General features: G+C 39.8%; 6 protein-coding genes across 6 annotated transcripts; 4 read left to right on the forward strand and 2 right to left on the reverse strand. All coding sequences in view use genetic code 12, as the record gives it.

Moving 5' to 3' along the window:
• Positions 1-862: 862 nt before the first annotated feature.
• On the reverse strand, positions 863-3,655 carry WHI3 (mRNA-binding protein). The gene has a single exon (XM_064919656.1). The coding sequence runs from the start codon at positions 3,166-3,168 to the stop codon at positions 1,021-1,023; it is 2,148 nt and encodes a 715-aa protein (XP_064776438.1). The 5' UTR covers positions 3,169-3,655; the 3' UTR covers positions 863-1,020.
• Positions 3,656-6,097: 2,442 nt separating this feature from the next.
• On the forward strand, positions 6,098-7,274 carry TRS33 (Trs33p). The gene has a single exon (XM_064919658.1). It carries the CDS (start codon positions 6,322-6,324, stop codon positions 6,973-6,975), a length of 654 nt encoding a protein of 217 aa, XP_064776439.1. The 5' UTR covers positions 6,098-6,321; the 3' UTR covers positions 6,976-7,274.
• Positions 7,275-8,007: 733 nt separating this feature from the next.
• Positions 8,008-9,468, forward strand: RJT20DRAFT_31306 (uncharacterized protein). The gene has a single exon (XM_064919657.1). The coding sequence runs from the start codon at positions 8,232-8,234 to the stop codon at positions 9,396-9,398; it is 1,167 nt and encodes a 388-aa protein (XP_064776440.1). The 5' UTR covers positions 8,008-8,231; the 3' UTR covers positions 9,399-9,468.
• Positions 9,469-9,538: 70 nt separating this feature from the next.
• Positions 9,539-13,941, reverse strand: RJT20DRAFT_2911 (uncharacterized protein; the record flags this gene model as incomplete). The annotated part of the gene is made up of 2 exons (XM_064919575.1): positions 9,539-13,237; positions 13,912-13,941. 2 exons carry the CDS (start codon positions 13,939-13,941, stop codon positions 9,539-9,541), a joined length of 3,729 nt encoding a protein of 1,242 aa, XP_064776441.1.
• A 236-nt stretch (positions 13,942-14,177) lies between these two features.
• Positions 14,178-14,941, forward strand: RJT20DRAFT_147656 (uncharacterized protein; the record flags this gene model as incomplete). Its single annotated transcript, XM_064918930.1, has 1 exon — positions 14,178-14,941. One exon carries the CDS (start codon positions 14,178-14,180, stop codon positions 14,889-14,891), a length of 714 nt encoding a protein of 237 aa, XP_064776442.1. The 3' UTR covers positions 14,892-14,941.
• Positions 14,942-15,215: 274 nt separating this feature from the next.
• Positions 15,216-15,624, forward strand: RJT20DRAFT_147658 (uncharacterized protein; the record flags this gene model as incomplete). The annotated part of the gene is made up of 1 exon (XM_064918931.1): positions 15,216-15,624. Exon 1 carries the CDS (start codon positions 15,241-15,243, stop codon positions 15,622-15,624), a length of 384 nt encoding a protein of 127 aa, XP_064776443.1. The 5' UTR covers positions 15,216-15,240.
• Positions 15,625-16,098: the final 474 nt, after the last annotated feature.

The following is a 16,098-nucleotide window of genomic DNA, read 5'->3' on the forward strand; positions in this document are numbered from 1 at the left end:
AGAGGAGCTGTTAAGGACATTGTTTCCTGGTGAAATGCCTAAATTCGATGATTTAGGCTTGCTATTTGGATTTGCAGCCATCGTTTTCATTATCTTCTTCACTATTCAATAGCACTTACCAGATGGGAATTTCAAACAATTCCAGATTTCTACAATCTATATAACTCAAAAGTACTGCAAATTTCTACCACTACAAAGAACTCACTTGCCCAGAAACCCAAATCTAACCTTAAGTACTAATGACTGTTATGATCCACTTATCTATCAGTTTCTTTACTGTGTTACTTTCATTGTTAGGAAGTGTACATAAAGGATTGTCGCAAAAAAAAGAATATGTGTAATCTGCGACAAACATATTAGACATTACTCAGATAGTGGGACAATGAGCTAGACAGACAATGGGCTCCGGAAAGATTTACAATGAATGGTAAATCGTATGTTAGACAATCTTTTCAAGTTCTGAATCACGGCATGGCCATTTCTGGACGATTTTAAGTTATTCAGACTAGAAGTCTAGGATCTAATAAGTTACAGCGATTTCAGAACTATTCAAATGGTACACCACATAATGGAGAACATGCATTAACATCAGCACAATACAAGAGATAACCAATGATACAAAGATATAAAGTTATATATATGGAAAGAATAGCAATAATACAATCGGAGATTAGAAATTTTAGCTTTGTCTGCTTCACAAACATCAACTAATAAATCAAAGTAAAACGTAGCAAGCGCTGGGAAAAGTCCAACAGCACCGAACCGTCTTAAGTGAATCAGGTAATAATGATGACAACAAAGAACCTTGAAAAAAAAGATAGGAAATAGAAATTAGAGAGGCGGTGGGACAAAAAATGAATGAGAATGGGATGGTAGAATGGCAGTGGCAAAAGATGAGTAAAACAGGGCCGGTGCTCTCAATGAAAGGTGGAAGAAAAAAAGAAGGCATTAACAACAATAATAATAACACTCATAAGCAACAAGAACTATAGGTTTCACTCTCCTGCAGTTGGCACATCTCTACTTTTGATGATAGTTCAGGTAACCATAGTTGCCAACAGCATTGCCGTTCCCACTGGGCACTTGTGTAGTTGGTGCACCAGTAGTGGCTCCGCCAATCTGGTTAGTGGAAGTTCTTCTTGGATTGCCTGGCCCCCTTACTCCTAATGGGTTCTTAGAGAAAGACAATCTGATACCTCCCTTGCCATTGCCTCCATTTGGTCTTGGTAATGCTCTTCCGTACAATTCTGCCAAAGCTCTGGTTGCATGTGCCACATCTTCAAATTCCACGAAACACATAGGCCCGTGGTTGTGACTACTAGCAGCAGTGTTTGGTCCGCTACCCGAAGACTGGTTCTTGGTACGGAAAGACAAACGACGGAATCCTTTTTGTGGAGAAAACAAAGCGCGAAGTTCGGCCTCCGTAGCATCAGGTGGTAAGTTTCCAACATACAAAGTGTTACAAGGAGGATTTTGGTCGGCAGGGTTAGCTGGAGGAGGTACTCTAGCCAACAATGACAAGTCTGGAACATCCTTGGAGCTTCCACCTACAGATGTCTGTCTTGGAGTGGTGGCTTGAGGCTGAGGTTGTTGAGAAGAAGGCTGAACAGACTGGGACAGCACTTGTTGACCTGGTTGCTGAGACTGTGGTTGAGATTGTTGGGCCTGCGGAGTCGAAACTTTCAGAACAGAAGATGGAATAGAGGAGCCAGACAATGGTGCTTGGGATTGTTGCGGTTGCAAGCCAGCTGCAGTTGGACCTTGAGGAGCTGACGATGCTGCAGCTGATGCGGCCAAGATAGCTGCAGTCGACTGAGTTGATGCTGGTTGTTGTGCTCCAATTAAGTTAGGAGGTTGTTGTGGTTGCTGACCCTGTGGTGTTAAGGGATGCAATGGTGCAGGGTTACTAGTAAAAAATGCCGACGAGGTTCTTCTACGGTCGCTGCCGGGAGCTGCGCCGGTAGAACCTGTGGATGCTGAGCCGTTAGAATTAGATGGAGCAGATGCATTACTGGCATTAGGAGCACCACCGGAAGTGGAACTCCAGTCAAATGGTGTATTAACGCCTGGTGTTTGGGGAGCAGATGTCAATGGCAATCCGGGATTAGAGGAAGTACCAGCAGAAGCTGATGAATTAGAACCCCAAGGGTCTCTGACCAAATTTTCGTATTCTCTTGCGTCATTGTGCGACTCCATAAGAAGAATAGACTTACCGCTTAAGTCGGAGAAGTCTATACTTGCACCACTAGACGTAGGAGGTCCTTGGACAGGGCCCGTTGCACTCGGAGGACCAGAAGAAGGTCCCTGAGGAGGGTTAGTAGCACTACCAGGAACAGTGGAAAAAGGATCAGAGAAAACGAAACGAGAACGTTGGTTTCCGATCAGTTGGCGTTTCAGGAAAGCATCAAATCCACCTGGAAGCTGATTAGCCCCACTTCCGGCTAATGGGTTGTTTGGTCCCGAAATGGAGAGTTGGTTAGCATTGCTGGGAGGAATTTGATTCCCAGAACTCGTTGGCTGGTTTTGTTGCTGTGGAGGTCCATTTATGCCATTTGTGGCATGCTGCGGGTTGGATGGTTGATGATGGAGCTGGGGATGATTCAAGTTAGGCGGGGAGATGTTCAGTGACGATAATCTCAAGCCAGCAAAGCCTTGACCAGTGCTATGGAGATTCTGAGGTGAGCTCAATACTGAATTGCCATCGTAGTCAACCTTTATTGGCGCATAGTCATTTCCAAAGATGTACTTTCCATCTATGAGCTTACCAGTAGTTAAACAGGTATTCACACTTTTGAAATAAACATAGACCTTGTAATCCTTAATTTCAATTGAAAGAACTTCATCAATAACCAAGGCAAACATTAACCAAGCTTCACGCTTGGAGAGATCAGCAGGGATATTGGAAAGGACTAGAAGGTTGGTAGGTGGTGTATTTGATGCAGGGCCGGAGAAAGAGCTTGAAAGTGGCAAGAGTGGTGGGGGTGGAGCGTTTTGTTGACTCTGCTGGTTGATTTGTTGATTCTGCTGACTTATCTGGTTAAGTTGGGGGTTCTGTTGCTGATTCTGATGACTTTGCTGAGACTGTTGGGGATTCACAGGATTTCCTGGAAGAATAGAGCCATTTGGTGGCATGCTATGGTACTGAGCAATATTTGCTTCGGATGTCATGCTGAAAATGATTGATGATTGAATAGAATCGAGATGAAAAGTGGCCAATGATGTGAAATGTAGATGATAGTAAAGTAGGAACAATACTAAGATGATATAATCAGAATTAAGAATAATTTGATGTTATGAAGTACTTTCAGCTCAAGGACAATGATATCCAACAATCAACTGAGTGTAATTGTCGCTGTGTGAGTATAAATTCAGTGTAGAAGTAATAAGTTTGACAGTTTTAAAACAACTGTTACAAACCAATTAGACCAATACGCCGTTTTTTTTAATGGCAAATCTAACGCAGATTTGAGCTCGGAAATTGAATTGGTCGAGTGATCAAGTGATCGTTGATGATGCTAATGTATCTCTTGGATTGAAGAGATGACTACAGTCCGAAGATTGTAATGCTGATGATGATGCAAATGGCTGGAAGCTTGGAGCTGGAAGCTGAACACTCGGTTTTTCAATAACTAGTCCGAAGATGGGAATCCTGGACGGTAGGGATGAAGTGGTAAGTCGAATCAGTTTGTGGAATTAACTAATTCAAAGAACTAAGCTTGTTTGGACGCTTTATATGATATTTCACGATAGTTCAACTGGTGTAAGGATTCGTTTGTATGGTGCACACTGAGACTGGACGCTATAAAGCAGCAAATTGGGTGGTTTCAAGGATTTGCTGCGATTATCAGGGCTTGCTTGGGACGCTGGGGCAATGATTACGCCTTTTCGGGGTCGATGTTCGAGGGCTGGTGGCCGAGTTCAACGGGGACACACAATTTACAACACAACACGGACACGAACAAGGAACGCAGAACAGAGGGCGCTTAGAATGATGGGGGCGTCTTAGAAGCGCGGGACGACGACGGCGGCGGAGTGGGGGGTGTTACTGGGAGCTCGCCGCGGACTTGGCTGGATGGTTGGATCGCGTGGGTGTGCTTGTTGACGGTGTTGTTTGGATGTCTCTATGAAGATGGTGATGATAGTTTATATTTTTTTGGCTTTGTCTTTGTAGGAGGCAGGAAAGAAAAACCGTTTGGTGTGTGCACACTGGAGGGGGCGGGCGAGGAGTGTGAGTGTGAGGTAGGGAGGAATAGGGAGGAAGTAGGGAGAACGTAGGGAGCAGGTAGGGAGAAAAGTGCGGTGTGTGGGGAGTGTGTAGTGGGAGAGTAGTGAGAATAGATAGAAAGAGTTTAGTGAGAACAGTTTAGTGAGGTATACGAAGAGTAAATGGATTTGTCGTAGAGGCGTATCACTTAGATGGTGAGGTGGGCAGACGAAGTAGTATTAGAAAGTAGTAGAAGAATTAGTAGTAGTAAGTTCTAGTAAGCAGTAATATTAGTAATTAGTAGAAAGTACTGGTAGAAATTATTCGTAGTTGTAATTAGTCGTAGTAGTAATTAGTAGTAGTAATATTAGTAGCAGTAATTAGTAGTAATTTTAGTAGCAGTGGTACAGAACACACACAAAAAGTTAATCTACAGCTAGTCTAGTACAACAGTACAATCATATAGTAAGTGCAAATGGTGGCAGATTTGGAATTCATGTTGGTATAGCATTGTTATGGATAGACAGTTTCACAGATGCTTTCACAGATGCTTTCACAGAATTATTCAGGTCTTTTCATACATCAATCACATAGTCTTCTACATGGATTTCTTTATATCATAGTACAGCGAGACTTCCTTCTAGCGACAACTTTTTTTCTTGTAAAGCGAATCTCGTTTCTCAGACCGCTTTTGGTCCGTGCTAGTGGTTTCTTGATACCAAAATATTGCTGTTACGAGGCCGCCATAGTAACTACTTCTTGTTTAGATAGTGAGTGCTATGGCGGTTTTTAGAGTTGCTGCCAAAAAATCCCCCATGCACTGTAATTTGACTAGGTCCTTATAATATTACGGGGAGCCCTAGGACCGTCAGCTAAGTGCCTCAAAACAGTCTTGCTATTAATGGCTGTCGACAAGATTTTCACCTGTGTACTTTATGGCCATGTCTAACTATTGGCCACATACTCTTCTATTTGAAAACAACCATTTCATTCCATACAACTGGTGCTCCTTATTACAGTATCACACACTATCATACACCAGGGTACTGCATTCTCCCACGGTAGCAGCCTTCGTTCTGTCGCGCTATCCATTTACCGTTTCGTCGTGCCACCGAGACAATGCCGCCAAAATATATTACTACGCACTCCCCCCGCTAAAATACAAGCAAATACCGAGACTTCCCCCCGCCAATACGGCGAGGACACTTCTGGGGCCCCACGACAGAGTAATGTCAAACGAGTCGCCTGTACCATAACAGGTGGAATACTGCTAACAATACTCTCATTAAAATGCCAAAGAAACTAACCTTACTCTTCGAAAATGAGTTGAACCCATCTAAAACGAATCTCTACTGCCTATTAAACAATTCTCATGAATCTAAAAATCCAAAAGTACCCCAATTACCATCTCCTCGTAACTATCCCCAGTCCTTTTCTCAAGAATCGCCTGTAGATTTTTCAGATTGCAGCCATTTTTCAGACCTCTCCTTTCTCGCAAAAATCAAAAAATCCGGAAATTTCGTTTGACCCGTTTTTTTGTGCTTTTCTGCTCGTTTTCCCGATTTTTTCAGAAAGCCCTCCCCTAGCAAAAATGTGCAAACTTTCACAGAAATCGCCACTGTATCAGAGAGAAAATTTGTCGGACTCGGAGGAATATGCAGGACGGACATACACAAACAACCCCGCTTGACCAATCATCTTGTGAGCTGGCGGAGCGTGTGTCTGCGGTGAACTGTAGTTGAAAAATGGTTGGAGAGGGTCGTGCGTGTACCGTGAGTCAGAGTATATGTATTGAAAGTCGTGAGAAACACAGGAAAGTCGAGTGGGAGGAGTCATAAAACACGTCGTGGCATTACCGGTCTGAGTAATACTACCTTTAGTGCGTTGTTTCCAGACCGGTCTTGTGATAATTGAAGAGGGAAAGTGGTCAGTGATATCGGCGTGACTTTCGTGTGATCTGTTTCACCTGATGAAATATCACGTTTGAGATATGCTTACCGACAGGAATATCAAAATACTCAAAACACGATTTAATTGGGATCAAGACAGTTGGAGTTGTGGTATGAAGAAGGTAATTCTTGTTATCTCTAGCGATTCATACTATATTATAATACAAGATGACAGACGAGGTTCTTGATAAGCAAACTTCAGTGAGCAAATCAGCTCTCGAATTTCTTTTACAAGAGCTCGTGCCTACATCCATACGAGTGTCTCATAGGTTACAGGATTCTGCTGCCACTACAGCCAGTGTGCTAGCAGATAAAGACGAACCTACAGTAGTAGACACTCAATTGTCATCGATACGTAATGATCTTCCAGGGACAGTTCATGTGCTTGATTCAGCGCTCATAAATAACGATGAAGTCACATTGCGAATAGAAACGTATGGATACAATCTTGGATTGAAGCTTGCAGAAGTCTTGCTTTACAAGAACAACACCAATGGCACAAAGATAGTAGATATCCTAGACATCATGAAGTTTGTGTGTCGTGATGTGTGGAAGTGTCTTTACAATAAGCAAATGGATAATTTGCGTACTAATCATAGAGGAACATTTGTACTTGTAGATAAGAGCTATAGGCTGATTGAGAATTTCAATAGTTCGAAGGGAGTTCATGATACTTTAGCCAAAGCCAGGGTTCACTTGTGGTTTCCATGTGGAGTGATTCGAGGAATCCTCATGAGTTTTGGGGTTGAATCGTATGTGACTGCCGAGGTGACACAATTGCCGTATGTTTCGTTTAATATTCATACCCTGATCAACAATTGAGGTAAGAAAGTAGATGTGAATATGTGAAGATATTAGTACTACTCCGTTACCACCATTGGGATTTGTACAATGATAGACGAATTACTTTATATCTATAGACACTTCTCTAGATACCCATAATGCATAAAATAGTCATATTCAGAAGCAAGTGTTGATATATGTAACTGGCAGTAAAATCGAATATAATTGAATATAATTTAATATAATCGAAGGGAGACGTTATGGATTTCATATCGAGGTTGTTGTATTCAATGGACTTACTCCACAAATAACTAATATCAACTCGTACATCTTATTTTATCTCGTTGCAATCAGTCTGGTGTAACAAAGATGTCCAATGCTTCTATTCCAAAACATCAATAACTAAGCATCAACATAATAACTATCGTAGCTTCATTATCATCAACAGACACTTCTCATCACAATTTCCTCCTATACCTATATCCAATACCTTATTATCCTTCCTATTCCTACACACCATTGTCATCGCAATGTTCTCATTTCCATGTCTCATTTCCATTATCACACTACTCATCTCACTCTCACTCTAACTCCGGTTACCCCATACTTTCTAGATACCGATTGTTTCTATTTATTGTTAGTGTTGATCATACTCATTGCGCGTCTGCTGAGATCGATCTGAAGCTGCACTTCCTTGTTGATGCACTTGTTGTTGCATTTCTTGTTGTTTATGTAATACTCTCATTCTTCTCGAATGTTCTTTCTTCTGGATCTTTCTTTTACAAATTATCATTCTGTTTTGTTCTGTTAGCTCTGCTCGTTCTATGCGCTCATTTGCGTTGCTCATTTGCTCATTTTATCTTATTTTAATGTGATCTGGTGATTTGTACTTCTAGATCTTTTTCATTGTCATTGTGAATGTGATCATTCGGAGTTCTCGCTCATTGTTTCATTATCTGAATTATTATAATAGATCTTATTGATTTAGGATTTTTATATTTATTTAATAGTATTATTATTTTTATTTCTTTATATAATTCTTTCTTTCTTTATATGATTATATGATTATATGATTATATGATTAATTTGTTTATTTGTTATACCTCTCACTTGTGGTTTGCTTTGATTACTGAATACCGATTGTCAACAACAACAATATACTTTAAAAAGATTACTTTAAGAACATTGCACAATCTCAGATAAGTTCTAGCTTTGATAATCCAAGTCTTGTTGCTATATAACTTATCTCTTTCTTTCACGTCACACACTTTCAACCACTAAGCAACTTCGAATCCATGTCATACGAACCTCCGCCACGGATCCTCAGAATCAAAAGAAAACGGTTCCAGGATCCTCTTCAGGCCTTGGTCCTCGAAGACCGCCGTGGAGTCAAGAGATCCAAACCATCAACTCCCGTCTCTTCACAGGCACCATCTCCTTCAGCAACACCTGCTCGTAACGTCTCTACGGAGAACCTCAATTACATTTTCAAGTTAGCAAGAACCGATGCTTTGACTGGAAATGCCAATGTCGACGAAACCATTCTTCAATCAGTATTATCCGAAGCGTCATTTCAACAGGACGACCAAAACGACCCAAATAAAACATCAACTTCGACACCCACAACGCCTTCCAAGAGAACCACTAGAAAGAGAAAGTTTATCATTCCGTCTCGCCAAACTGAAGAAGATGTAGTGATACCAAATGAGCTTTCCGATATGTTAAATTCCTTTCTTACTGTCGATAAACAAGAGTCATCAAACGTCGGTGGAAGTGGTCATCGAAAAAGAAGAACGAGAGCCAGTGTTGGTAATACTTCAAATGAAATAACCGATCAAACACCCAGTAACAATGATTTTACTACAGATACAGATATAGATACCAGCACAAAGGAAGAGTTATCTGAATATGTATACGATGTCTATCAATTGACTAGTACGGAACCATTAACCACGGCCAATCACCCCCAGTCTCAAATTGGATACATCCGATTCTTTGATGATGACGATGATAATTTCTACGATACCGATGAAGATGAACTCAACAAACCAACAGTTTTCTCCGATGATGAAGACTCCAACGCCGAAGATTTCTACCAGAATGACTATCCCAGTGATGAAGATGCTGGAGCATTTAGTGAGACCAATTCTCTTGGTAACGAAGATGAAGACGAAGACGAAGAAGATGATATAGAGAATAGCAATGCCGACCCATTGGCGGAATTTGTAGAGGATGACGAAGAGGGAGGAAACTTCGAATTGCAAGATGACGAAATAGAAGATTATGGCGATATGTCGTACTTGGCCGAAGATGACTATTATGACGGGGACCAGCTACTAGCTGAAGACGATTACAACTTCAAACGAAATCACTTCTTTGAGGGGGACGAGGACGATGAAATGGCCATTCACCGGGATCGTATATTTGGTAAGTTGGAGAAGATGATTAATGAAACACATTGACTTATGCAATAAAAATTTACAGGGAAAATTGACATAAGAAGCGGAACGTTTCGCTGTTATTGTTACAAATCGACTATTTACAAAAGTTATAACTAATATACAAGTATATACAAGGATGTGAGTCTTTTATGAGTTAATAGTTACGAGAAGAAGTACCTGCTCTGTAACACCTCATTCAAATCAAGTTCGCCCGTTGGTGGGCAATCTAAGACAGATACTGGTACCAATACTGGCGTGAACGATTTCCGATCGAACTTAATGGAGAGTCCCTTATTTAGTGAAGAATCATATCTTTCCACTACGTTGGAGCTATGTCTAGTTCTGAGATACAACGTTGGCTTATAATTCTCGATTAAAGAAGATAGCTGTGATTTGGAAACTGAAGTTTTGTGATCGCTCAAAACGATCAACTCGTGGTACAATATACGATCTTGTTTTGTTCCCTCTCCAAGAGAACTCAAGTCGTAACTCTCTCTTATTTTAGTGAGTTCGTTCATTAGTTGTGGATTTTCATCTGATTTAAACCACACTAATTGGAAAGAGTTTGAAGTCGTATACAAGAGGTCTTCCCGAAGACTCTCTATGATGTGTGATGAGTGAAGTCTTATGAATTCTTCTCTTAATAGACGCGATAATTCGTCGACATGGCAGGGATATGTCCAAAAAGAATCATGCACAGAAACGAATGGAATATTACGTCTTTTCGAAGCTACACATGTCATAAGCATGTGTATGGAGTCAATGGAATGTATGAAATTGGGAGCAATGGCATTCATTTGCTTCTTTTTATTAATTGGAGCCAATTCTTGAGGTCTATTGATGGAAATCAGTTGCATAGCAGTTGAAATGATTGAAGATTTTGAGTTTTTGTACAATTGGACAACGGGATACCCAGAAAGTGATGTCCACATCATAGGTCTGTAGGAAGCGTGACTGGTGAATGACGGAATTTTCCCACTATTATTTTTCTTTATGAACTTCATTGTATCAAGATCAAATGAGTTAATGCAACGGAAACAATTATCGACCAACCAGTCTTGAATAATTTGAGCTCCGGAGAATAATTCAGAAATAGAACCAAGTACAATTCTGGCTAAATACATTGATAAAAGCCGACGATACTTCTTTAAACTCTGTAACTGACGTAAATCGACAGATTCTTTATTGTTAATTTGTATCTCGTAGTCTTGGATAATATCCTTTATCTTTAAATAGATCTGAGAAGCTCCTCCATATGTGGTCACACCGTAGACAGTAGTCATGACTGTCTGTTTAATTAGTTTCCTATTAAGAATTGATAACGCAACTGATGCAACTTCAGAAGAAGGACGCTTTTCTTCAATATCTTTCTCAACTTTTGTTTTTACTATTTCGAGTACTTTCGTATACACATCGCCTCGTTGAATAATACCATTCGTCTCTGTTGGTAAAAGATTAACAGCACGACCACCCTCCTTATCGGCCCCCAAGGCAGCATAGTGTTGTAATCCGTTGCAAGATCCGTCTTGGTGAATTGCAATTCGGCAAAGAAATTCTTCAACGGCTCCTCCATTTTTGACATGATTTAAAACATTATTGATCTCAATACATAGGGCAAGAGTCTGCCACGGTTTTTCTCCATGCTTCCACCACATGTCACCACCAAAAGGGTCTTTGGCTGATTCTAGAATTGAAGTCATGTTATCGTCTACAAATTGAAGTCTCTCTGGGTGTGATAATTTGTCCTTTCCAAACACTCCTGCTAAGTGGTACTTTAGCCAATCAAACCCTTTTTTTCCTAAAGGTTTGCTGTGCCAAAACATCAATAGGCCTCTTACAAGATCTTCTTGATAGTGGGTTAGAATCGACACCATGGGGTACGCTCTACCTCTAAAATCCACATTATGTGGCAAGAAGAAGATATCTCCATTCGCGTTAAAGGTCTTCGCAAGTATATGGACAAGATTATACAATATTCTTCTGGTTTTGAGATCATCGTAGTCTTCGACATCTTGCACTCTTAAAGTTTCTAGATGGGGTGGAATCTTGAGGAAACCATTTTCGAATTGCATTACTTTATGAAATACTTCGAACACCTTGGGATTAATAGCCCATGCATTACCACTTAGATAGTTGAGTCCATCGTAAGTAGAATTTAGTTGTCCAGTACTGTGAGCCTTATTGAGATAAGCCATCGATGTCTGTAGATCCACAGTAGTAACTATTGGCTTTAGATCAAGTAAGTAACCACCGTTAGTAGGAGAAGTCCATGGCTTTGGAGGATACAACATGGGCAAGAACAAGGTCTTATTGAATGAAAGCGTGTTGTAAATTTTAAACTGCTGATACATATATGGGTGAGCCTGTATGATCCCCACCACCTTCTTCCCTTCAAATGGAATTAAAGAATATAGGAAAGCTCTACATTCGCCATTTGAGTCTTGCATGAACTCTTTCGGGAGTTCTATGTCCATCAAGGCGAGAGAGTTTTGGAATTCCTCGAGATGGTCTTGCGGAATGGTCATCCTGCAATTCTGTAAGCAAATCTTAATTAATGCAGAAAAGAGTCTGACACCATCCAATTCATGATCAAAAATCTCCAACAATTGTTTCTTTACCGCGATGAATGACTTATCTTTCATTAGGATTCGGGAGAATGAGTTCGACAATGTGCTGGCTATGGTTACTAATCTGAGATGTCCTTCTTTGGAAGAAATCGTCATACTAAGTAAGTTTGACACAATTAACGTTACCAAGGCTCTCGTTGGTATGAGATTCAAATGAGTTATATACTTCAATAACAAAGCCTCATCTTCATTGAGTTCGTCGGGATCGCTAACGTTGTTCAACTTCTTAGTTAAGGCAGTTATATGGTTCACGTTTGCCTCGAACCAATTGTATAAAATTTTAGAATGATTCGATCGAAACCTGCCCACGCTCATCAATTCTTTCTTCTTGGAGATTTTCGAATTATTTTGGGTATGAATCGAATCAAAGTTCTCGACTAAGTCAAGACAGTTAGCCTCCACGTTCATTTCTCTTGGCCGATTGAATTCGAGATATTTAGACATGAAATTATTCTTTTCAACATCTCCTAACCCATCATATATCTCAAATAACTTCTTAGAATTCTGAGTGTCTGTATCATACTCCTCAAATCTTGTTTCTTCTATGTATTTGCAAAGATTTTCAAGATTGATAAACCCGTTACTATCTTTGTATGTATCAATTGAAGTCAGCACTTGGGACATTTGTATGCTTTCAATTTGGTTATAGCCCTTCCAGGAAATGCTTTTGGTATCCAACTTAAAGCCACTCGATTTACAAATTGTGAGGAATTTCTCATAAGTCTCTATGTTGGCTATTTCGTTTCCTATTTGGATTGGATCAAGCTTGAATAAACTCATTACCTTGAAAGTATAATCAGCAATAGATTTAGTATAAATTTTACTTGACGACTTCTTGTCTTTGAGACAGTTTATTATACTGATTACCAATTTAACTCTAATATCCTTTCTTGACTGTTTCATTTGGGTGGAAATCTTCCTATTCTTAGTTATCAGTTTTTCAAATAATTCAAATGCTTCCACGAGAGTCTTTACATTGTATATGAGTGTTTCTTCTTTTCTAGAGTTGATATTAGTCAATAACAATAGAAAACACGAATAATAGTTGTTCTGGTGGTTCAATGAAGCCGTAAGATCTGTTGAATTGACCTTTCCAGCCAATTTTTCAAGAAGAAATCGAGAACGGTTGAAATCATTGTGAATAACTGATTGGAAGAAATTATTGATTAGTATGGTTGTTTGTAAGTTCGGACTTCGTCTCTCCTTTTCCTCGAGTTTTAACTCTGTATCGAGCTCAAAGGGTGAAATTTTTAGTACTTCATTCTGTACTCTTTGTAGCAGCAGTGGAAATGAAGAAGCTCTAGAAGCTACCAGAATGCTTTGATATCTTGCGAAAACTCGAAGATTTCGTAGAATATACTTCAGTTTGCGAACATTCATGTAATTTCATGAAGTTTCGGCTAGTAATAGTGTCTCGTAACGAATCGGCCCAGTGTTTATAACTGTTTTAGAAGAAAAGAATAACTAATGAAAAAGAATAGTAGTTAAGAGAAGATGGTTATCCTGTATGGGGATCATGTGAATGTCGGAACGTATATTGTAAGAATTATATATAGCGACACATGTCAAGAGACATTTTGGCAATTAAGTGGTTTCCCAACTTTGGGGGGAGAATTCGAAAGAGATTCGTTGGTGTGCCCTTAGTTATAACTTGAAGTACAGAAAAATTCATGAAATAAGAAGAAATTTACTTCTCCATCCCTTTTTTAAGAGTTTCCGTATTGTGGCCTTAATTGTTGAGAAAGTTATATGGGTGCAATCAAAGCAAACACAAAAAATGGTGTATTATATAGTGTCATATACGATGGATGTAATGTAAAGAGTTTTTTTCTATTCCATAACTCACAATAAATAGACTATCATCCGATCTCACCTAATGTCATTCTCTAAAGTTGGGGTATTTCTACCTCATATCTAGCGATCACCCTTGAAGTCATTGCTTTTGGCTGTGAATCGCGGAATTCCCTCGGCTTTCTTTTGTTAGCAGCACATAAAGATTTTCGCAGCCAAAATAAAGGGCAAGTTGAGCATATTAGAAAGTAGTAATTACCTTTCCAAATCAGAAGTTGCAACTGTAACATAGATCTGGAAAGAATACTGCTAAATGGGTAGTCCTCTGCAGGATCTCTTAGTACTTAAGGGGGTATACCCTAGATTTATGAGATCTTGAATTATGGAAGGTAGTCACCACTATTCTTTTACTACATTTCTAATGAAAACGGTAGAAGGAACTTCTTCTTCACTTGAAATTGTTCAAAATCAATTGAACGTACCTCAGGACGGATTTTTAACTAAAAATCCTGGGCTACCCACTGGTATAACTTCTACTAAAGAGAAACAGGTTATTGCTTCAACCTCGACTCTGGATTCATTACCACAAGGCTCTTCTGCTTGCAAAGACCTTGTCCCTTATGCTGGATCATCTACATCAGATATCCGGCTGATGAATAGTGGAGTGGGGAACTCAATCTGTCCTAGTACGATCATCAAAGTTGCTAATGTAACACCAGCTCGACTATGTGCCACTACCGTTTGCAAGTGCTCTGGTCATGGCCATAAATATAATCCAAGTCCACCACACGGTTGCTCGCCCGACTGTAACTTTCTTCACCGGTTGTCTTTGCACTCATGGGTACCTATAGGTACCCAAGGTGACAATCTGAAGGACCCTAAAGCCTTTTCAGAGGTATCACCTGATAAAGTCAAAGTAACCCTTGATTGGAGAGAGGCAATTGAAACGGGTGCTGCTTTCTACAAGACGAAAAGCTCTCGCCGTGATCTTTCTCTAATACTTGAGAAGGGAGCTTTCGATGACACTCTATTCAATGATCGCAGAGTTAAAAAGAAGCATCGCTTAAGCAAAAGAGCATCTCAGCCCCAAACCTAAGGGATATGAGAATGACGTACCTTATGTGTACGTAGCAAAATATCGACCCTATCAAGATATTGAATGCTACACTCAAAGCTTCTTCACCGTACTCGAAAAGAAGTATACTCAAGTCTTCAACAAAACCAGAAGGTTGCCCCAACCTGGGTGGTTTCTGGAATTGTTGAGACGGAGTTGCACCATAAACTTAAGTAAAAACGAATATGAAGTTTGCGGTATTAAAAGGTATTTCTACTCAAGACCTAATTTCTACAAGGAGGTTGAAAAAGGAACTATATTTGTATACACAGCAAATCCGTTCTTTTTACAAACTCCCTTTGAACCGCAATACTTTCGAAGCAGTAAGGACATGGAAGGGTACCCATTTGATTCAACTAGATGGGGTCTTTGCCCTTACTGTCCTGATGTTTGTTTTGTCAACTTTAAACATTCATCTTACAGCAATCACTTGGCTTATAAGCATGGCGTTTTTGCCAACGGGTACATTGAACCAAACCCTATATACCCTGGCTTTTACGAAGTGGCAGACAATGTTGGGCCTCGAGCTATTACAACCACCCAGGGAATAAGTATTGATGGTGCTAGATACTGTTACACCTGCCCTGCTTGTTATAAGCTTGTTGAAGCAAAATGTACCTACAAACTTTCTGACTATCTTGCTCACTTTATAGAGCACCATACTCGAAGGAGTACTAGTGTTAAGTACTACAACCCTAGGTATCATAGAGATTAGATAAGTGCTTAGTTTGCCTTTTTACATCTGAATGCTTAATATAAAATTGTATATATGTTACTTTTTAGATGTAGTCATATTCCATTCATCATAATAGCATTAGTTACACTATCTTTTGACCACACTTCAAACTTGCTCCCACTCACTAGCCAATCAAACTCTTCACCTATTAAGTATTCTTCAGCTACTCAGTAGTCTAATGCTTCTGTATCAACAAGGTAGAGATGGGTCCTCTACACCTATTAAATATTATTTTCACCTTAATTATTCTTCAGCTATTCATTATTCTGATGTCTTTGTTTGAACAATATAGCTACAAGATAGAGCTGAGTCCTCTTCGCCTATTCAATATTCCTCACCTACTCACTATTCTCTGTACTGTAAGAACAGTATTGCTGCAATATACTACTGTGGTCCACTTGACCTTTTCAGAATTTCATATTTATTCTTTACCTCTTACTAAATTCCCCACCT

The sequence above is a fragment of the Scheffersomyces xylosifermentans genome, assembly GCF_036884685.1.
Source record: "Scheffersomyces xylosifermentans strain CBS 12540 chromosome Unknown RJT20scaffold_2, whole genome shotgun sequence".
In the NCBI taxonomy this organism is placed as follows: Eukaryota; Fungi; Ascomycota; class Pichiomycetes; order Serinales; family Debaryomycetaceae; genus Scheffersomyces; species Scheffersomyces xylosifermentans.